Source organism: Gallus gallus, chromosome 15, assembly GCF_016699485.2.
Source record: "Gallus gallus isolate bGalGal1 chromosome 15, bGalGal1.mat.broiler.GRCg7b, whole genome shotgun sequence".
Lineage (NCBI taxonomy): Eukaryota > Metazoa > Chordata > Aves > Galliformes > Phasianidae > Gallus > Gallus gallus.
In genome coordinates, this window is record NC_052546.1 from 5,262,563 (window position 1) to 5,279,425 (window position 16,863).

The 16,863-nt window shown below is 54.8% G+C and overlaps 1 protein-coding gene across 2 annotated transcripts; it reads right to left on the minus strand.

Moving 5' to 3' along the window:
- Positions 1-1,856: 1,856 nt before the first annotated feature.
- HIP1R (huntingtin interacting protein 1 related) lies at positions 1,857-16,217 on the minus strand. Of its 2 annotated transcripts, NM_001396328.1 has the most exons (32): positions 16,046-16,217; positions 12,872-12,935; positions 12,604-12,746; positions 12,103-12,159; positions 11,749-11,829; positions 11,586-11,662; positions 11,380-11,441; positions 10,241-10,381; positions 10,026-10,083; positions 9,863-9,938; positions 9,611-9,748; positions 9,459-9,517; positions 9,323-9,395; positions 8,888-9,071; positions 8,692-8,780; positions 8,333-8,449; positions 8,100-8,201; positions 7,733-7,927; positions 7,499-7,646; positions 6,935-7,021; positions 6,574-6,681; positions 6,033-6,169; positions 5,531-5,641; positions 5,341-5,399; positions 5,021-5,051; positions 4,822-4,884; positions 4,166-4,266; positions 3,813-3,918; positions 3,286-3,409; positions 3,125-3,186; positions 2,812-3,015; positions 1,857-2,729 (listed from the first exon to the last, which is right to left on the minus strand). In NM_001396328.1, exons 1-32 carry the CDS (start codon positions 16,136-16,138, stop codon positions 2,682-2,684), a joined length of 3,198 nt encoding a protein of 1,065 aa, NP_001383257.1. In that variant the 5' UTR covers positions 16,139-16,217; the 3' UTR covers positions 1,857-2,681. The 2 variants fall into 2 exon arrangements, with proteins under 2 accessions (NP_001383257.1, NP_001025828.2); NM_001030657.2 differs by having other exon boundaries at positions 1,857-3,015.
- Between the last annotated feature and the right edge of the window lie 646 nt (positions 16,218-16,863).

The window sequence follows — 16,863 nt, forward strand, 5'->3', positions numbered from 1 at the left end:
GTACACGGGCAGTACTTGACATCTCGTATCCTCCTGTCTCTTTGGAAGGTGGATTTGGATGCTGTGCAAACCCACCCACGCCCTTCCATAGCACTTGCAATCCCTAGCTGTCTATTAATCAACCCTGACACAAGGCTTTTGCAGGTTTGCCCCTTTCTCTCTGTTTACATATTTTTCTCAAAGCCGCCTTTCACCTGGCTTCCTCGAGCAGTGCTTCCTATTGGCGTGCTTCATTTCAATGCCCCTTTTTCTTGCCAGTGCTCCGAGTGGGTGTTTTGTAAACTCCACTCTCTGCAGCACTGAACTCGAGCTGCTCTGTGTGTTCGTGTCCAAAGCAATTTGCGGTTATGAGGGGTTGGCTGCAGCCCCAGCAGTGCGTGGGGAGGGAGGAGGGCTCTGGGATGAGGCTGCTGGAAAACTGCTTCAGGCAAACATGTTGTACAGAACCAATCTCAGCAGAGGGGAGGAAATGTAATATTTCACATCTTCCTTTTGGTGATTTTCCACTGTCTTTGTTGCAGGTATTGGGTAGCACAGTTCTAGGTATCTCCTTCATTCCACAGGTACAGTAATGGCATTTAAGAGTCATTAACAAATTGGATCCTGTACAGCAGGATGTCTTGTGGAGTCTCAGAACACATCTTTGCATACAGTTCACACTATGGTTTGTTTTCCTTAATGGCTGCTACAAATAGCAAATACCTTTCTAAAAATGTAGGAATTGAGGAATTTTTACATTGAAAAGCAAGCTTAATTTGACAGAAAATTACTTTAGAGCACAGGTGATGCTCTAAGTAACCTTTGGGGCTTGGTTTTACTCTTATTTTCTGAGGCTGTATATGCCTGCATGGGTTACTTTACCTGCAGCCTATGTCTTGCTTTCAGTAACTTGAAATGAACCAGCAGTACTGATCAAAATTCTACTCACCCTTAGCACTGTTTTAAAGCCATCTTTTACCATACTTTGGAGTTCTTTAACCTCTAAGTGGAGCTAGGGCTAGGCTGATGGTCCTGAGGTTTTAAGTTAGCATTCTTGGCTAATCAATATTTCCATGATGAAATGTACTTTAGAGGTCGGGATGACATCAGCCTCTCAGCAAATACACCTTTACCACCACCTATAAATAGAGAAGAAACTGCTGCAGAAAGCATTTCCTCGTGGGCAGAGAACAGGTTTCAGAAACAAAACTGAGCAGTGCTGGGCTGCTGGGTGCGTGGCACCCAATGCTTGCTCATAATCCTGTAACGTGGTTTGTGGTACAGAACTGGTTAGGCTTGGCTCACGAGGAGGCTGATAGGGCCTAAAACAAATAATACAATGCCTTGAAAATGTTTGTTTCTTCGGTTAGAATTACAAGTTGCTCTATCTAACAGCTTTACAGTCTTCTGTTATTCATGTGAACTGAGTCATAGGGGTATGTTTGTTTTGTTTTAACTTGGGCTTGCCTGAATTGTGACTGTAAGACTTTGGTGTTGCAAAGAAGAGGAGGGAAATGATTCTGTATTATTATTAAGGGACCCTCCCACTGCCTTGGTCACTGTGCTCACCCTCCCTTGGGCATCCTTCTGTATACAGTTGTGTATCCGTTAGTGTTTCCAGGTGTGGGGATGACCAGGTGGTGGGGTCACCATCCCCAGGGGTGCTCAAGAACCATAGGGATGTGAGGGATGGGGTCAGTGGGGGTGGGTGGGCTGGGGTTTGGATTTGGTGCTCTTAGAGGTCTTTTCAAGCCCCTGTGATGCTACAATTGCACTCACCCTTGGCTCCCAGCAGTGTCCCACTCTTCTGCAGCCCTTCATATTGAAGCCCCATGCCGTTAGTGCTGACCCTGCTGCTGACGGAGCACTGCACACAGTTTAAGTATTGCTGCTTTAATAATCTACATCCAGTAGCAGTTCAAAGAGAAGATAAGCCAGCTGTGTTTCCTCCGCCCCCACATCTCCTCACATCGGTTTCCTTATTGCTGCAGAATTTGCCACATCTAATGGCCCTGAGCTCCTGCAGGCCACATTTAGATTTAATTCTGCTAATTATCTTAAATATAAAACATAATGCAACTGCTCCTCTGGTGTTGCTGTAGTAATAAAAAATAGAAAAGGAAATAAAAAGATGCTTGTATCCTTATTGCCAGTGTGTGCCAGGAACTGCTTTCTCCCTTCCGAAAGCCCAGTTAAAGAGACGTTCCCCTCTTTGCTGAGAGCTGATCCCACACCAAAACGAGGTCAAAATATTTCTGAAGAAGGGGAAGTTAAAAAAAAAAAAAGAAAAAAGAAAAAAGTACAGGTGCAAGAAAAGCCCAACAGGTTTCTACTTCAAAAACACCTCACGTTCTTCAAAAGGGTCTGAGCAGTACAGTAGAGCTACATTTACTGAAGGCGTCTAGTGCTGATAAAGTTAAAAAATCAAGAATAAATCAACCCAAATAAGTCCCAAATTAAATTAAACCAAGCGAGCTGCGGGACTGGCATCCCGTGGGGCCTGGGAGCCCGGCTGCTCTATGGAGAGGAACAAAAATAAAATAAAAATCAAGTTTTTGGTTAAAAAGAATATAATAATTCCAGTTTCTCAGGCCAGGTGAGGAGGAGACCCCTGCGCATGAAGGCACGCCAGAGGCAAGGCGATCTGTTTAAAACACAGATGTAAGAGCTCTGATGGTGCAGGCCTGGCCCCCTCCGTCCTGCTAGAAGTTGACGGCGTGTGCCCGGTGCAGGCTGGCGTCTCGCTCGGGCTGTAACAAGAGGGGACACAGCTCACGGCTCTTGTGGCACAGCTGTGTCCCCAGCGCTGTGCTCCCATCCTGCAGCCCCTACCTCCCCGCCAGGCCCTGGGACATGGCCAGGTTTCTGGGCGAGGGCCGGCTTCTTGAGGATGCCTCTCCTGGGGGCTGGTGCTGGCCGGGCCTCCCCCTCCTCTGCCGCCTCGTAGGGCCCGGCCAAGGCGTAGTGCTGCTTCCTCAGCTCACCCAGGCGAACCCGTTCGCCCTCCAGGCACTTCTCCAGCTCCAGCACCTTCACCTGCACCACAAGAGGGGACACGAGGCGCTCAGGGAGATGGTGGGTAGGCTGCAGTTGGGCTCCGTGATCTCACAGCTCTTCCAACCTTAATGATTCTATGAGGCTTTACCTGCGTCTCCATTTCTTCCTTCTTCAGCTTGATGAGGGACATGCCCGAGAAGTCCATGGTGTCTGTGGAGAAAAGCAGGGAGTATTTGCCAAGCCATAAAGGAAATAGAGGGCTCTGTTTTTTCCTCCCCCCCCCCTTCTTCCTGCTCTACCAAACCTCACCTTTCTCCTCAATCTGCTCCTGTCCCGACCTGGTGGAAGCCACCACGTTGGCTGCCATCTCGTTGACGTTGCGGGAGCACTCCTGCAGCTTGCCCAAGTTCCTGCTGCTCTTCTCTGCTTTCACCTGCAACGAGCACTCTGACAGCTGCAGGTCCCAACCATGAGACAGGCCGATGCCACCAAAGTGGCCAAACCCTGCTGAGAGCAGGGACACATCACACCAGATGATGTAAAAAGGAGGGACGGATTTGCTGAGCCCATCAGGTACAAAGCCCTTCAGCCTGGGGACACCAAACCACCTCTGCTCTTATGTGAGCCAAGGATGTATGAACAAGCAGCATGGGTACAGGCAGAATTTTTTTTTCAATGCTTTTCCTTTTAACACAATCTGGATCACAAGCAGCCTCAGCCCTCCTCCCCTCCAACCCTGCATCCCTCTGCTCCCTGAAACCTCTACACATCCCACAAACAGGAAGGACCGGAGCTCATCACTCATCACCCCTCAACCATGGGAACAGGAGGCTCACCTTGGAAGCAGCCACCAGCTGGGCCGTGCTGGCAGCAATTTCATGAGAGCAGACGATCAGCTCTTCATATTTGCCTGTCTGCAAGACAACTCTGTCTGCAGCCTCCCTGCGGTTGGAAGGGAGATCCCATTAGAGATACACTACAAGTGTGAGTTATGTGCATCCTCCCATGCCCTTAGAAATCAGCAATGATTGACTGAATCACCACTGATTCATCATCAACTGATGCCATTCAGACATCGACATCCAAACAGACCCCACACTTTCCACACTCACACAGCTCAGGGATGTTGTGCCCTGACCCCAACCACCCCCAGCCCAGCACTGTCTGCATGCCGTGCTGCGGTACCTACACGAGCTGTGTGGCTCCCCAGCCCACGGCCTTGGAGGCAGAGATCAGCCCTTCGGTCCAGCGGGAGTTCTTGGCATAAAACTCCTGAGTTGTTGCTGCCCCCTGTTGTTATGACAATATTATAGCCTACGTTAACTTCTTTCCACTATGTATGCATATAATAAGTCCACAATTAAGCTGTAAATGTCCCTGTTAATTGCAGGGGAGGTAGACTAGATGACCTTTATCAAACAATTCTGTGATTCTATTGAATCATATAAAAATACATACATCATATAAAAAAAAATCCATTAAAAATATCACATCTAACAATACAGAACACCATATATAAACCCAAAAGTCCAGGGATTGGCCGCACTTCTGTGCCCTTCAGGATGCTCTTACTGGCTTGCTTAAACCCAAACATTACAAGCTTGGGGCTCCAAACGTGGTGTGGGTGTAACACAGCCACATTTGGGTCATCATCTTTCAACGGACAAAGGCAATAGCAAGGTCTGCAAAATGCACCGGGCTGAACAGCCCCATTCGAGCCAGCAGGACTGAAAACATGTCATCAACATGGGAAAGTGCAAAATTCAGCTGTTTTTTTTTCTACATATTGTAAAATACAGAATTTTCCACATCAGTGCACAGAGATGAGTGTAAGGGAGGACTTACCCGGCCACTCTCCACAATCTCCTTCTGTAAGTTTGTTGATGTCATTACAAGAAGCCTAATAGCCTGGAATGAGGAAGAACAAGTTTGGGTGGCAGACGGGGATTTTATACAAAAGGAATGATTTTGCCAGTGTTTTTAAGTGATATTTTTGTGTGGTTTCTGACTCCCTAAGAAGCAGCTCAGCTCTTGCAGCACTGACCTTCATTAAGTCCGTGCAGGAGTTCAGAATCCTATAGGGAAACAAGAAAAACCATTGAGCATTCCCAGCCACAGCACCCAAGAGAGCCTTCTTTGGACTTAGTTGGGTCCGCCAGAACCCAGCCTGCCCGAAGGTTGCTTTTAAGCAGCTCATGAAGAAGCCACCAAAAATTTTGGCTTAGATGCACAATACAAAGGCCCACCCTCCAACAGAAATGCTGAGCATCACAAAGATGCAGCTCCAGAGTGCATGTGGGGCTTTGGAGCAGCACCCAGCTGCAGGACTGATGGGCCACCCAAATGGTAACCCCCAGCACTCACCGCTCGTTCACTTCTAGTTTGATGCCAGAGCTTTCGTTCCTGGCCCGGCTCATCATGTCCTGTTGGGACATGGAAAAGGGGAGGTGGGACACCACGCTGCAGCAAGCGGGGCTGGAGGAGGGGAGAAGGGACTGGGGGAAAAATTAAAGGTTTGCTGCCTTAAGGGCCCATTCCATGGCTTTGTCCTCACCTCTATTCGTCTGACAGCATCTTCAATTGCTGCAGAGGTGGAAGCCATCTCCTTCTCAACCATGTCCCCCAGCTCCTCCTGCTTGATGTCCAAGCTTTTTGGCCTCAGCTCCTGCCAGAGGAGGCAGTAGCAGCCAGGAGGTTTTCAGCAGAGGAGAGAAGAAAGTATTCATAATGAATAAACTCCCTAAAAAGGCATTTGGCTTGTTTTTCCCCCCTACACAAATACAGTTGCAAGACAGCAAAGACAGAGGCACACATGTCACCACCTGGCAGCAAACACAGCACAGGGACCTCAGAGGGAGAAAATGTCCCAAACCAAAACTTAACAACAGGTGTAGTCCTGGCATAGCTAACGTGGCAGGGCTCTGGATAGCTGGCAGTATCTGAATTCACTGCATGTTACTGGAAAGGATTCTACTGCCTTAATCATCTAAGTGCCCATTACCCTAAAAAGCCACCCACCCCACCAGCCCCACAGAGCACTGCTCCCCTTCCCCTACCTGGGCCAGCTCCAGGATGCCCCGCAGCGCCCGCCGCACGTCCCCCAGCTCAGCATGCCCCAGCGTTTGCTTGTCCTTCAGCTCGCCCAAGTAGTCCAGGCTGCGCTGCCCGCAGTCCCGGCACGTCTCCGTCAGCCCTGAGGAGAGGACAGGTCAGCAATGGGCCCCGTGTCCCTGATGTCCCACATCCCAGCCCTGTAACTCTCCTCCCAGCTGTGGAGCTATCATACCATAAAATGGTGTAAGTTGGAGGTGATCTTAAAGATCATCAAGCTCTAACCCTTGCTGTGGGCTGGTCGTCCCCCACCAGATGAGGCTGCCTAGGGCTCCATCCAACCTGGTCTTGAATGCCTCCAGAGATGGGACATCCACAAATGTCTCACAGAAGATGACCAAATGGTGCCCAAGAAGCAAAGGAACACTTTTAGCCCAGAAAGTGGTACAACAGGGAACAGAGCTTGAGGACCCTATGGAAGGTCTGACCCATATCCAGCCCCAAAACTGAACACAACCCCCTCCAGCCCTCGCTGCGCTCACTCACGGTCAGCATTGTCGGTGGGAGCCAGGTGGGATGTGGCACTGCCGTTGACAATGGTGTCAGCTGTCAAGTGAGCAAAGAGGGCCAGGGCACCCACCAGCGCTGCAGCATCTGCCGGGGGGACACAGTCAGGCACAGACAGCCTGGGCCATTGCCGCCCCACAAAGGCATCCAAGAGCTTGGTAGCGACCCCTCCCCAGCTTGCAAGGGGTCCCACAAACAAGCTCATGGGGACACACCAACTCCAGCCTGTGTCCTCCCACCCCCACGGGCACTACACAGCCCCAGAACCTCTGGGTGCTGCTGGATACATGAAAATGACAGCAAGGTTCCAGCAATGCTGCCAGTCCCAAGCCCCAGGTACCTGTCATGGAGGCCACGTACTGCGCATGCCCATTCTGCAGGGCTTCTGTGGACTCCAGAGCTGCCTCTGCCCGGCTGAGCAGGTAATCTGCAACAAATTTCTCTTCATTAGGATCATAGAATGGTCTGGGTTGGAAGGGACCCTTTAAAGGCCATCTAGTTCCAACTATCCTGCAATGGGTTGGGAGATCTTCCATTAGATCAGGGTGCTTAAAACCCTATCCAATCCAGTGCCTGAACATTGCCAGGGATGGGGCATCCATAGCTTCTCTAGGAAGACTGTGACAGAGCCTCCCCACCCTCATTAGGAAGAGTTTCTTCCTTATATCCCAACATTAGCAGGGTCAGGCTGACAAGCATCCAAACAAGCACAAGGGCTATCTCCATGAAATGCCACTGAATGGCAGCATTTCCAGTCCTCAAGGCCCCAGCAACAGAGCAACACCAAAATTTGTAGTTACAGCAAAACAATGCTAAGTCCAGAGTTTGGACTTGGTGGGAGATGTGTGCAGGAAATGGAGATGCAACATTATCAGTTTGGGGGCAGAGGGGCTGCAGGGCATACCTGGGGAGCTGGTGCAGCGGACATGCAGTGGGTCATCCAGCTTGGCCATCGCATCACGGAGGATGCCCTCGGCCTCCCGTACCGTCTCCTGAAGGATGCTGAACTGCTCATCCAGCAGCTTCTGCTGCAGGCTCTGCTCCTGATTGCACTGCAGGACAGGAAAAGGAGGCGTGGGCACACAGCTGGAGCACTCAGCATCCCCCCTAAACACAAGCAAAGGACACAGCCCTGTACCTTCTCCTGCAGCCTGCCCTGCAGCTCGCAGATCTCCCTGGAGGCCTTGTCAGCCTCTTGGCTCAGCTGTAGCTCCTTCTCCTGGACAAGGCTGTGCACTGAGAGCAGCTCGCACTCCTTCTCGCTCACCGACCGCCTCAGCTGCTCCTTCTCGGCCTGCAGGGTCTCCAGTTGGGCGCTGAGCTCTGTGCCTGCCTGCCAGTGGGGCCAGAAACCCCCATCACCCACTAACCACCACCCCATGGTTACACAGAGCGAGCTGAGAACACGCTCAGCTGCTGGCACTGATGGGCTGCACCCGCCTGCAGGGACCCCAGCAGCTCAGCACTGGGCTCAGTGGGTTTGTGCCCCCAGCTGCAGCAAGTACCTGCTTAGCGTGGCCGAGCGAGCGCTGGGCCTGGTCCAACTCATCCCGCCGTGCCTCCAGCTCCTGCCGCAGCTGCTCCATCTGCATGCTCTGGTCCTCCAGCTGCAACCCATCACCCACCCCAGGCTCAGGAGAAGTGAGCCCCAGACATGGTTTGCAGGGAGCTCGGGGTCCCACAGTTGGGACTGCCACCACCCACCACCCGTGGGCTCCATGCTGGCGCGTGGGCTCACCTTCAGCTCTGCTTCCCGCTTGACCTGCTCAACCTGAAACGCCAGCTGTTCCTTGACACGTGCCACCTCCTCCTGGCTCTGCTGCGTCACCGTCAGCTGCTTGGCCGTGTCAGCATTCTGCGCAGGGATGTGGGGCTCAGCAGGATGGCAGAGAGGTGACCCCCAGCACAACGGCACCCCACCCTCCCCCTCCTCTTGCCCAAATTCTGGCTGGGGTGGAGTGAGAGATGCACCTAAAATACTGATGGACATTGATGTGTGGGATGCTGGGGGGCGCTAGGTGCAGGAGGTCAATCAATGTGAGGTTGGGCACGGTGACAAGGGGACAAAGGGATCACCTGTGCCCTGTCAAGTGTTACCTTCCTCAGGAGCTCAGCGTGAGTGTTGATGAGCTCGCTGTGCTTCTCCTTCAGCTTCGTGTAGCGGATCTCGGTGGCATTGGCCTTCTCTGGACAGGATGACAACACATCAGTGCCCAACACTGGGCCTTCCCATGGCCGCTGGGCTTTCACGTGGCCACCAAGCCTTTGCGTGGCCAATGCACCAAGCACGTACTTTCTGCCTCAGCGCAGAGCCGCAGGGACCGCTCGCTGTCCTGCTTTGCCTGCTGCAGCCTCTCCAGCTCGTCCCGGAGCTGCTCGTTGTCCACCAGCGCCTTCTGCTTCTGCTTGCGCTGCTCCTCCACTTCTCCCTCCAGGCTGTTCACCTGCGCCTTGAGCTGCGTGATGTAGCGCTGCGCCTGCAGGCAACCCCCCAATATCCCCCCCAGGCTGTGATCCGGGCACAGCAGCTGTGAGATGCCCCAAAGGCCTCCCCTTGGCAGCTGAATCCCCAAGGGATGGGTCACACGTGTCCCCACCCTTCCTCAATAGCTGGGTGCTGGCAATGGGAGAGGGCCCAAAATGGCATATCAGGGCTGCACGCCCCAATCCCATTGTGTCCCATTAGGGTTTCCACCACACAGCTCTACAGCATGGTGCCCAGCCTCACCTCCAGCTTGATCTTCTCCATCTCAGCACGAAGTGTGTCCACCTCCCTCTTCAGGCTCTCAATCTGTGCGTCCCTGCAGACAGCAGGCTGGCACCGTGCTGGGCCCATCCCTTCCCCCTCCACCATCTCCCCTTACCTGTCATCCCGAATGCCATTGGGCGGCCCAAAAGTTTGCTCAAAGAGATCTGAGGTGACCTGGGGAGGATGGAAGGTGCCAGGATAAATCCTCGCTCCCACCTCAGGTCTCCTCCCTGCCATGTCCCCATCCCATCTCTGTACCCCACCCACCTGTGGCTCCGTGGTGGAAGTTGTGCTGATCTCGATGAGGTTCTCTGGCTCCTCATCCTCTGGGGCCTCCTCAGGGATGACAACCACTGGCTTCACATGCTCCGCCAGCGCCGAGGCCCGCAAGAAGTTTGGGGGGCTCTGTGGAGACAGGAGCATCACAGTGACATCCCTATGGGTTTTGGAGCCCCTCTGCAGCACCTCCGGACCCTCCTGACTGTGAGCACACCCAAAAGCTCTCAAAGCATGACACACCTCAGGCAGCCGGGGGATCTGGATGAGCCGCTTGAAATACAGCATGTCAGAGGCCTTCTTAAAGAAGTTTTTGAGGCTGGAGAGGGGGAGGAAAGAAAAATGGCTCAAAGAGAAGGCAGAGGAGATGCAGAGGATCCCTCTGTCCTGCATCAGCCCCGGGTACCTGCGGAACTGCTCATGGAAGCGGTCTCGGTGGCCCTGCAGTGTGTCAGCTGGCAGACCTGTGGCAATGAGGACAGCAAGGATGGATGCAGACTGCAAACTCAGCCCCGGATTTATCCCCATGCACCCACGTCCCTCCAGCTTCAAGCCAGGACCAGGCTGGGAGCAGGGCATCCTCATGTGACCGCGGTGGAATTGCAGTGACTGGGGACTCACAGGAGTGCAGCTTGAACATGAGCTTGACAGCGTAGTGGTAGAGGTGGCTGCAGTCCTGGATGACCTGGATGAGGGGTGCCAGGCGGCACTGCACCGCTGACATCTGTGACACTGCCATGGAGGTGTTGAGCTGCCGGAAAACTGGAGAGGAAAGAGCAGTGAGTGCCAGGAACATGTTTGCAGAGCCGTCGGTCGCAGTCAAACTGGCTTGATCATTAACCAGGACAGATGTGGCTTCGCCAAACACCGCCCCATCCTGCTGAGTTGGGAACAACCCCACTCTGTGCAAGAAAAACACACAAAGGGACATTGGTGGCATTGCAAGCAAGGGTGCTCAGCTCTGCCCTGCACACCCCAGCCCCAAACAGGAGGAGTGTAACCTGGAATGATGCATGGGCAGCATGGCTGCTAGCAGTAGCTGCCAGCACACAATGCAAACGATAAAAGCAACAGGTTTTGCTCTGGTCCGTTTAATCCTGCAAAGAGCTGGGACAGGATCACCACAGCCTCACCTGCCCCAGCACAGAAACAGATCCCTTCCCCAGGCAGACATCCAGCCAGCGCATCGGCTGACTCCTTCCCTGCTCAGCTTTCAAGTACTTCTGAATATCGGTTCCCTGCACAACTGGGTCATGAGGAGATGCGAGTGGCTAACGGAGCTGGGACAGGGCCCCTCCCCTACACTCTATTCCCCTGTGCAGCTCTGTGCTTCTGCCTGATGGCAGAGGGGAAGGAATGGCACATTTTTAAGCCATTGAAAAATTCCTGGAGAATGAGGCAAGAGAAGGAAACACGGGCAGGGGCGGCTGCCAGAGGTATTTCAACATGGGGCAATGAATATTTATACAGTAGCACAGCCCCCATCCTCTCCTCCAGTGGGTGGAAAAGATTTGGGTAACGCACTGAAAAGGAATGAAAAGGCATTTCAGAGCAGCATCACACACCCTGCATGGCTCAGGTGTGATAAAAATAGCCACGCTTCTTAAATATTTTCCTAAAACCACTTCTACAGAGCAAGAATCCCCACACCTTAACCAAGGAGGAGGAAGGATGCAGACAAACTCTCCTCCTGACCAAAGAGTGAAACTATTGCTCAAGAGCCCTGGGGCAGCTGGGAATGAGCTGCTGCCACTGCTCACCTGACTCCGACAGCTTCAGCTCACAGTCCAGGTAGTCGAAGAGCTCCACTGTCAGCTGGAAGCTGCCAAAAAACAATGCCATCACCACACTGCGCACACATCAGTGCTACAGATCACTGCTTGCAGGTGCCCCTGTGGGACTCTGCTGTTCCTGGATGCTTTTCCCCACATCGAGATCTTTCTCCTCATCCCACGAGGGCACTCACATGTTATTCACATCCGTCCCTGCTGTCTTTTCTAGGACCTCATCTGAGACCTCGAGGCCTGCAGGGAACTCAGGGTGCTGTGCCAAAGGAAAACAGAACAGCAGCTGCCACCAATTGCTCATGCAACAGCTCTCAGTGGTGCAGGTGCAGCATGGGGTCTCACCTTGGCATGGAAGGAGATCTTGGTGAGGAGCAGCCGTGTGTAGATGCTCACCAGCTGCCCATAGCGGTCGTGCAAGTGGCCCTGCAGGAGCCACGGGGAAAATATGCTGAACCCAGAGTGATGCCAAAAATGCCCAGTGTGGTGGCAAGCATTGGATGCATCCATCCCATGGGTGTTGGTCAACCTGCAGCAGCCCCACAGCTCTCCCTTGCCCCTTCTTGTGGGTTATTTCAGGTGGTGGCACACTTCCCCCATGCATGTGATGCTTAGGGCTCAGCACCCAACCCAAAGCCCTTCACCCAGGAAGCCCCACCTCCAGCACGGCACCGACCTCTGTTCCTCCTGTCTACTTACCCACAAGTCTCCCACCTCACGGATGTTGCTGCGGTACCGTTGGCAATCCTGCAGGACCTGCGGGCACAACAGGGCAATGGGGACCCAGCCCCTCATACTGCTGGAGCAAAGCTCAAGGGACAGGTCAGCCCCTAACGTGGGGCTGTGCGGGAGGAGGTTCTGAGGTTGTAAGATAACAGGCTGATTTATGAATCACAACATCATGAAGGTTGGAAAACATTTCTAGGATCACGAAGTCCAACCATTGGCCCATTCCTCCATGCCCACTGCCCATGTCCCTCAGTATCACATCTCCATGGTTCTTGAACACCTCCAGGGAAGGTGACCCCATCACCTCCATGGTTTTTTGAAGCTCATCCCATTGGTCTCAGCCCATCGATCCAGCCTACACAGATCCCTCTGTAGGGCCTTCCTACCCTCAGGCACATTGACACTTCCTCCCAGCTTGGTGTCATCTGCAAGCTTACAAAAGGGACACAGCGTGTGGGAGGGGATACTCACATTGGGGTGGCCGTCACGCAGGACTTTGTGCAGGACATGGCAGAACTTCCAGCTGAGGATGGAGCTGCTGGGCAGGGGCAGCCCAATGGCGTAGGACCAGAAGGTGAAGGCACCCTTCTCGTGGTGCGTCCCCAGAATAATCCCTTTCCATCAGTCAAGGCAAACCCCATGGAGAAACCCATCCCTCCCCAGCCCCACAGCCCCCAGACCTTCCCTGTAGGTGAGGACGGAGCTCCCGCACCACCCGGATGGCTGAGGGAAAGGATACGGCGCGCATGTTTCTCCTTCACCGGTGCCTCCTGTGTGTTGATGGCTTTACTGATGCTGATGGCCTGTGGGAGGAGGAGAGCGGTGTCAGCAGGGCTGTGACCCTTGGGACCACCTCCCGCTGATCCCAGCGCTGCCAGCTGGGAGCATCCCAAGCGCTCGGGGGCTTTTGGAAAATATCCTGAATTTTCCATTTGTCAAATGTTTAGGACTGTAGAATTAGGCTTTTTGATGCAGAACAAAGCAGCCAGGGCCAGGCTGCGCTCAGAGCCACAGATGTCCCCTGCTGTCCCATGGAACAAGTGGCACTTTGCAGCCTGAGCTCAGCGACATGCCCTGCCAGCGGCAACGCACAGCGCGATGCCACATTCCTGGGCTGTTTGTGCAATCACAAGGAGCCTTTGAACCGGGTGTTTTGCCATGGCTTTGAAGGCATCCCTACGTGAGAACAGCCAACAGGGAAAGGGAAAACGGCCCCCAAGCACAGAGGGAGCAGTGATGCCACAACCCAGAGCAGTGCAGTTCATGGAGAAGTACCTTTATCAAGAGGATTACCTGTATACCAATGTGCTGAATCACACCCTAAAATGAAGGCTTTATACCAAAAATAGAACCCAGTCACTTCTCCCAGCTTTAAATTTGAGCTGCTGAGACCACGAGGACTTCCCTTCACCACTTCACCTTCGCACAAGCGCTGGGGCTGTGCTCACAGCTGTGAGCCCTTTGTGCAGCAAAAACCAGCGGGCCAGAAGGGCAGGAAGCAGCCAGGCTGTCGGCACTCGTGCCGGAAGAAAAACACAGTCCCTCCCTGCACACAGGCTGTAAAACCTCATAGAGCCCAAGCTCAGAGCAGCACGCACGGCGCTGACTTTGTGTCATGAGGACAGGAGGAACCCACTGCAGCACTGTGCCACTGAGTGTCAGTGAGGAGCAGGAACTTGCCATACAGAGCTGGTCTCATGTGAGGATTCTCATCCCCAGCAGTGTTTTGGGGTGAGCAACCCCAGGACTCAGGTACAGGCTCAGTTCATGTCACTGCTTCTCAGCACAAGGAGTGACAATAGAGGTGTTGGTGCCCCACATGGCTGTGCATCCCCAGGGAGGCTGTGCGGCTGCAGGCAGTGATTTTGCTTCTCGTGCGCTCAGGGAAGCCCTGGTGTTACCCTGCCATGTGGGTCAGTATAGCAGCAGTGGAGTTAAGCCGGCGACTTGGACTAATCCTCTTAACTCGAAGGTTAATGAGACTGAAGTGCCTGGAAAAAGGCACTGGCACGAGGGGCAGTAGTGCTGAGCCATCTGCTGGGCACGGGAGCAACAGAGAGCTCATCCCAAATCGCCACGGGGCTGGGACAAAGCAAACCCCATCCCACATCCTCACTGCTTGGCACCACGGGCTGGTATCTGCCCCAAAACCTGTGATCCCCACTGGGATGTCATTGCGTTTATTGCCCGTGAACCTGCCCAGCCAAAATGCAGCCTGGGAGCTCCAGAGGGTGCCTTCCTAGGGGTGATTCAGTGCTGAGGTTTGATCTGAGCCACTTTACATCTACAATGGGATATGTCACGTCCAACATGAGTCCCACTGACCCAACCAATGCCAGCATCCCGGGACTGGCTCCAAACCCCGAGCCAAGAGGATCCCCCAAAAAAACAGGTCAGAGATGGTGACATCTGGAGATGAGGACATCCCGGCGAGCACTAAGAGCCAGGCTGAAACCTTCATACAGCTGCAGACAGTTTCCCCAGCACCAGCCCAGTGCTGATGGCTGTGGGTCAGACCCTGAAACCTGCAGGTTACAAAACCACCATGGGTGCAGCCCTGAGCACCTTACTCACAACAGCCCCAGCGTACCGAGCTGGTGACTAAACCAGGATCAAAGCATCCAAAGGAAGGAGTGCGGGTTACATCCACCCCTTCTTTCCAGGCTGCTTTAATTACAGCGCGATCCTCTCCGCCCACGGCTCCCCCCCCAGCCCCAGCATCCCCAGGAGGTGCTCCATCCCTGGGATCATTTTTGGGGCCCTGCTCCAGACACGCTTCAGCAAGTCTGAGTCTCTCCTGTTCTGAGGACTCCACATGTGGAGCACACCAGTACCGCTCGGCATTCACACGTGCTGTATTCCTGGGGGATGCTCAGCGCGTTGGGTCTTAACCTTCTGGCAGACACAACCCTAACCTTCCTGGCAGATGTACCCAAGAAAAGCAAAAGTTGGGCACCAAAACCTAAAGTTTTGCCTCCAATGACACTGCAGAGTGAGCACCCGGAGAGGCCAGCAGGGTTTCACCTCCAAGGCAGATGCTGACACCAACGCAATGTGACCCCAAAAAGCATTTTGAGGCAAATCACATTGCAGACATAAAATGGCTCACATCAAACCTCACGCTACCTGCAGGCACCGGCTCACAGCGGGGCAGAGTGATACCACGCAGCAATGCTGGGAAGGTTCCTCTCAGGACAAAGCTCTTTTAGGACACCGTGCCCCAGTAACGCGGCTCTCGCGCTTCGGGCAGAGCGAGGCAAAGCCAGAAGGGACGGAAGGACGGATGGAGGGGACACGGGACGCTCCCACCCGGGGCAGCGCTCTCCACACCGCGGTTACTTCCTGGCGCTGCCCGGCGGGACGGCTGGAGGAGACGCGTCCCGAAGGAACCGGAATTGCAGGTTTATTCGAGCTGCTCCCCGTACCCAACGCTGCCACTTCCCACCCGGCACCGCGGCCGCACGCTGCCACGAACGGTCACCGACCCTCGGATGGGGCTCTGCGGGACCACAGCAGCCGGCGGGACGGGGAGGGATCGGCAGTGCCATGGGGCAACGGGGCTAAGTACCGGCAATGCGCAGCAGAGCGGCGGAAGGCGTGAGGTGGGCAGCGCAGCCGTCCCTCGGGAGAGCAGCGACTTTGCGTCGGGCATCCCCGACGGCTGCGGGACGGCTCCCACCCCGAGGCGGACACGCGGGACACCGCGGGCTTTTGGCCGTGCTCGCGTTGACACCGCCGTACTCTCCCCGTGCGCTCCCGCCGGTGGGGCCCGCGGGGAAACCGCCTCCCGGCGCTCTATCCCCGGGGAAGGCCCCACGCGGAGCTCCCAGAGGCGCTGCCCCACGGCTCGGGCCGCTCCCCGGGGACGAACACCGCCACCACCGGCACCCAGGGGCGCCGCCGCCCCCCTCACCTGGTTCTTATCGAACTGCTCCCTCTCCGCCTCCAGGCTGTGCCCGGCCCGCCGGCTCAGCACCCGTGCGGGAACGCTCTTGATGCTGTTCATGGCTGCGCAGCGCACACCGCGCAGCACGCACCGCGCACACCGGGCACCGAGCGCCCCGGCGCCGCCCGCAGCTCCTCCCGGCCGCGCACCGCAGCGCCCCCTGGTGGCAGCGCCCGGCCCTGCAGGTTCGGGACGGCTCCGTCCGCCCGCGGCAGCGGAGGGACGCGGAGCTCCGTCGCTGCCCGCTCCTATCGGCCTTCGCTCGGCACGGCCACGCAGCAGCACGCCCACCCCCGCGGTGAGCTGAACGGCAGCTTTGTTTTCTTCAATAATAACTCACGAGGAGGGCACAATAGCAAAGCGATTCCCTGGAGGGTTTGTAATGCTTCCAGAAATCAGGCGGCCACACAGCTGGAGTTTCCACGCACACGTGGGTTGTAAGTCACTTAATGACAGAGTAAATTAACCCCAACGATCCGCTTCTCCCAGCTTCAAAGCCCCACACGTACCAGAAGCAGCTCTGATCAGAGCCAGGAGTTCTGCCTTCTGTGGGCACAAACTCAGCACCAGAACACAGCAAAATGAGCCCAGGGCAGCACCTCAGCTCACTCTTCCACCCCCATCCAAATGCCACTGTGAATTCACAGGGGGTCGGGGTGCCACTGAATGCCTTTAAGCAGAAAGCACAGCCAACATGAATGTCTCCGGGCTCTGCTGTCCCGGTTTAACTTGGTGGTAGCAATGGGATGGCTGCAGGTGAGCGCTGTGCCACCATCAAGGACTGC

What these genes read in the sequence shown, in the direction of transcription:
- HIP1R (NM_001030657.2), bottom strand. Translation starts at nt 16,138, where the DNA reads ATGAACAGCATCAAGAGCGTTCCCGCACGGGTGCTGAGCCGGCGGGCC. An exon ending in AGATCCCCCGGCTGCCTGAG is followed by an intron (nt 9,749 to 9,862) that starts GTGTGTCATGCT and finishes CTGTCTCCACAG; the next exon opens with AGCCCCCCAAACTTCTTGCG. An exon ending in CCTGCACGGACTTAATGAAG is followed by an intron (nt 4,885 to 5,020) that starts GTCAGTGCTGCA and finishes TCCTCATTCCAG; the next exon opens with GCTATTAGGCTTCTTGTAAT.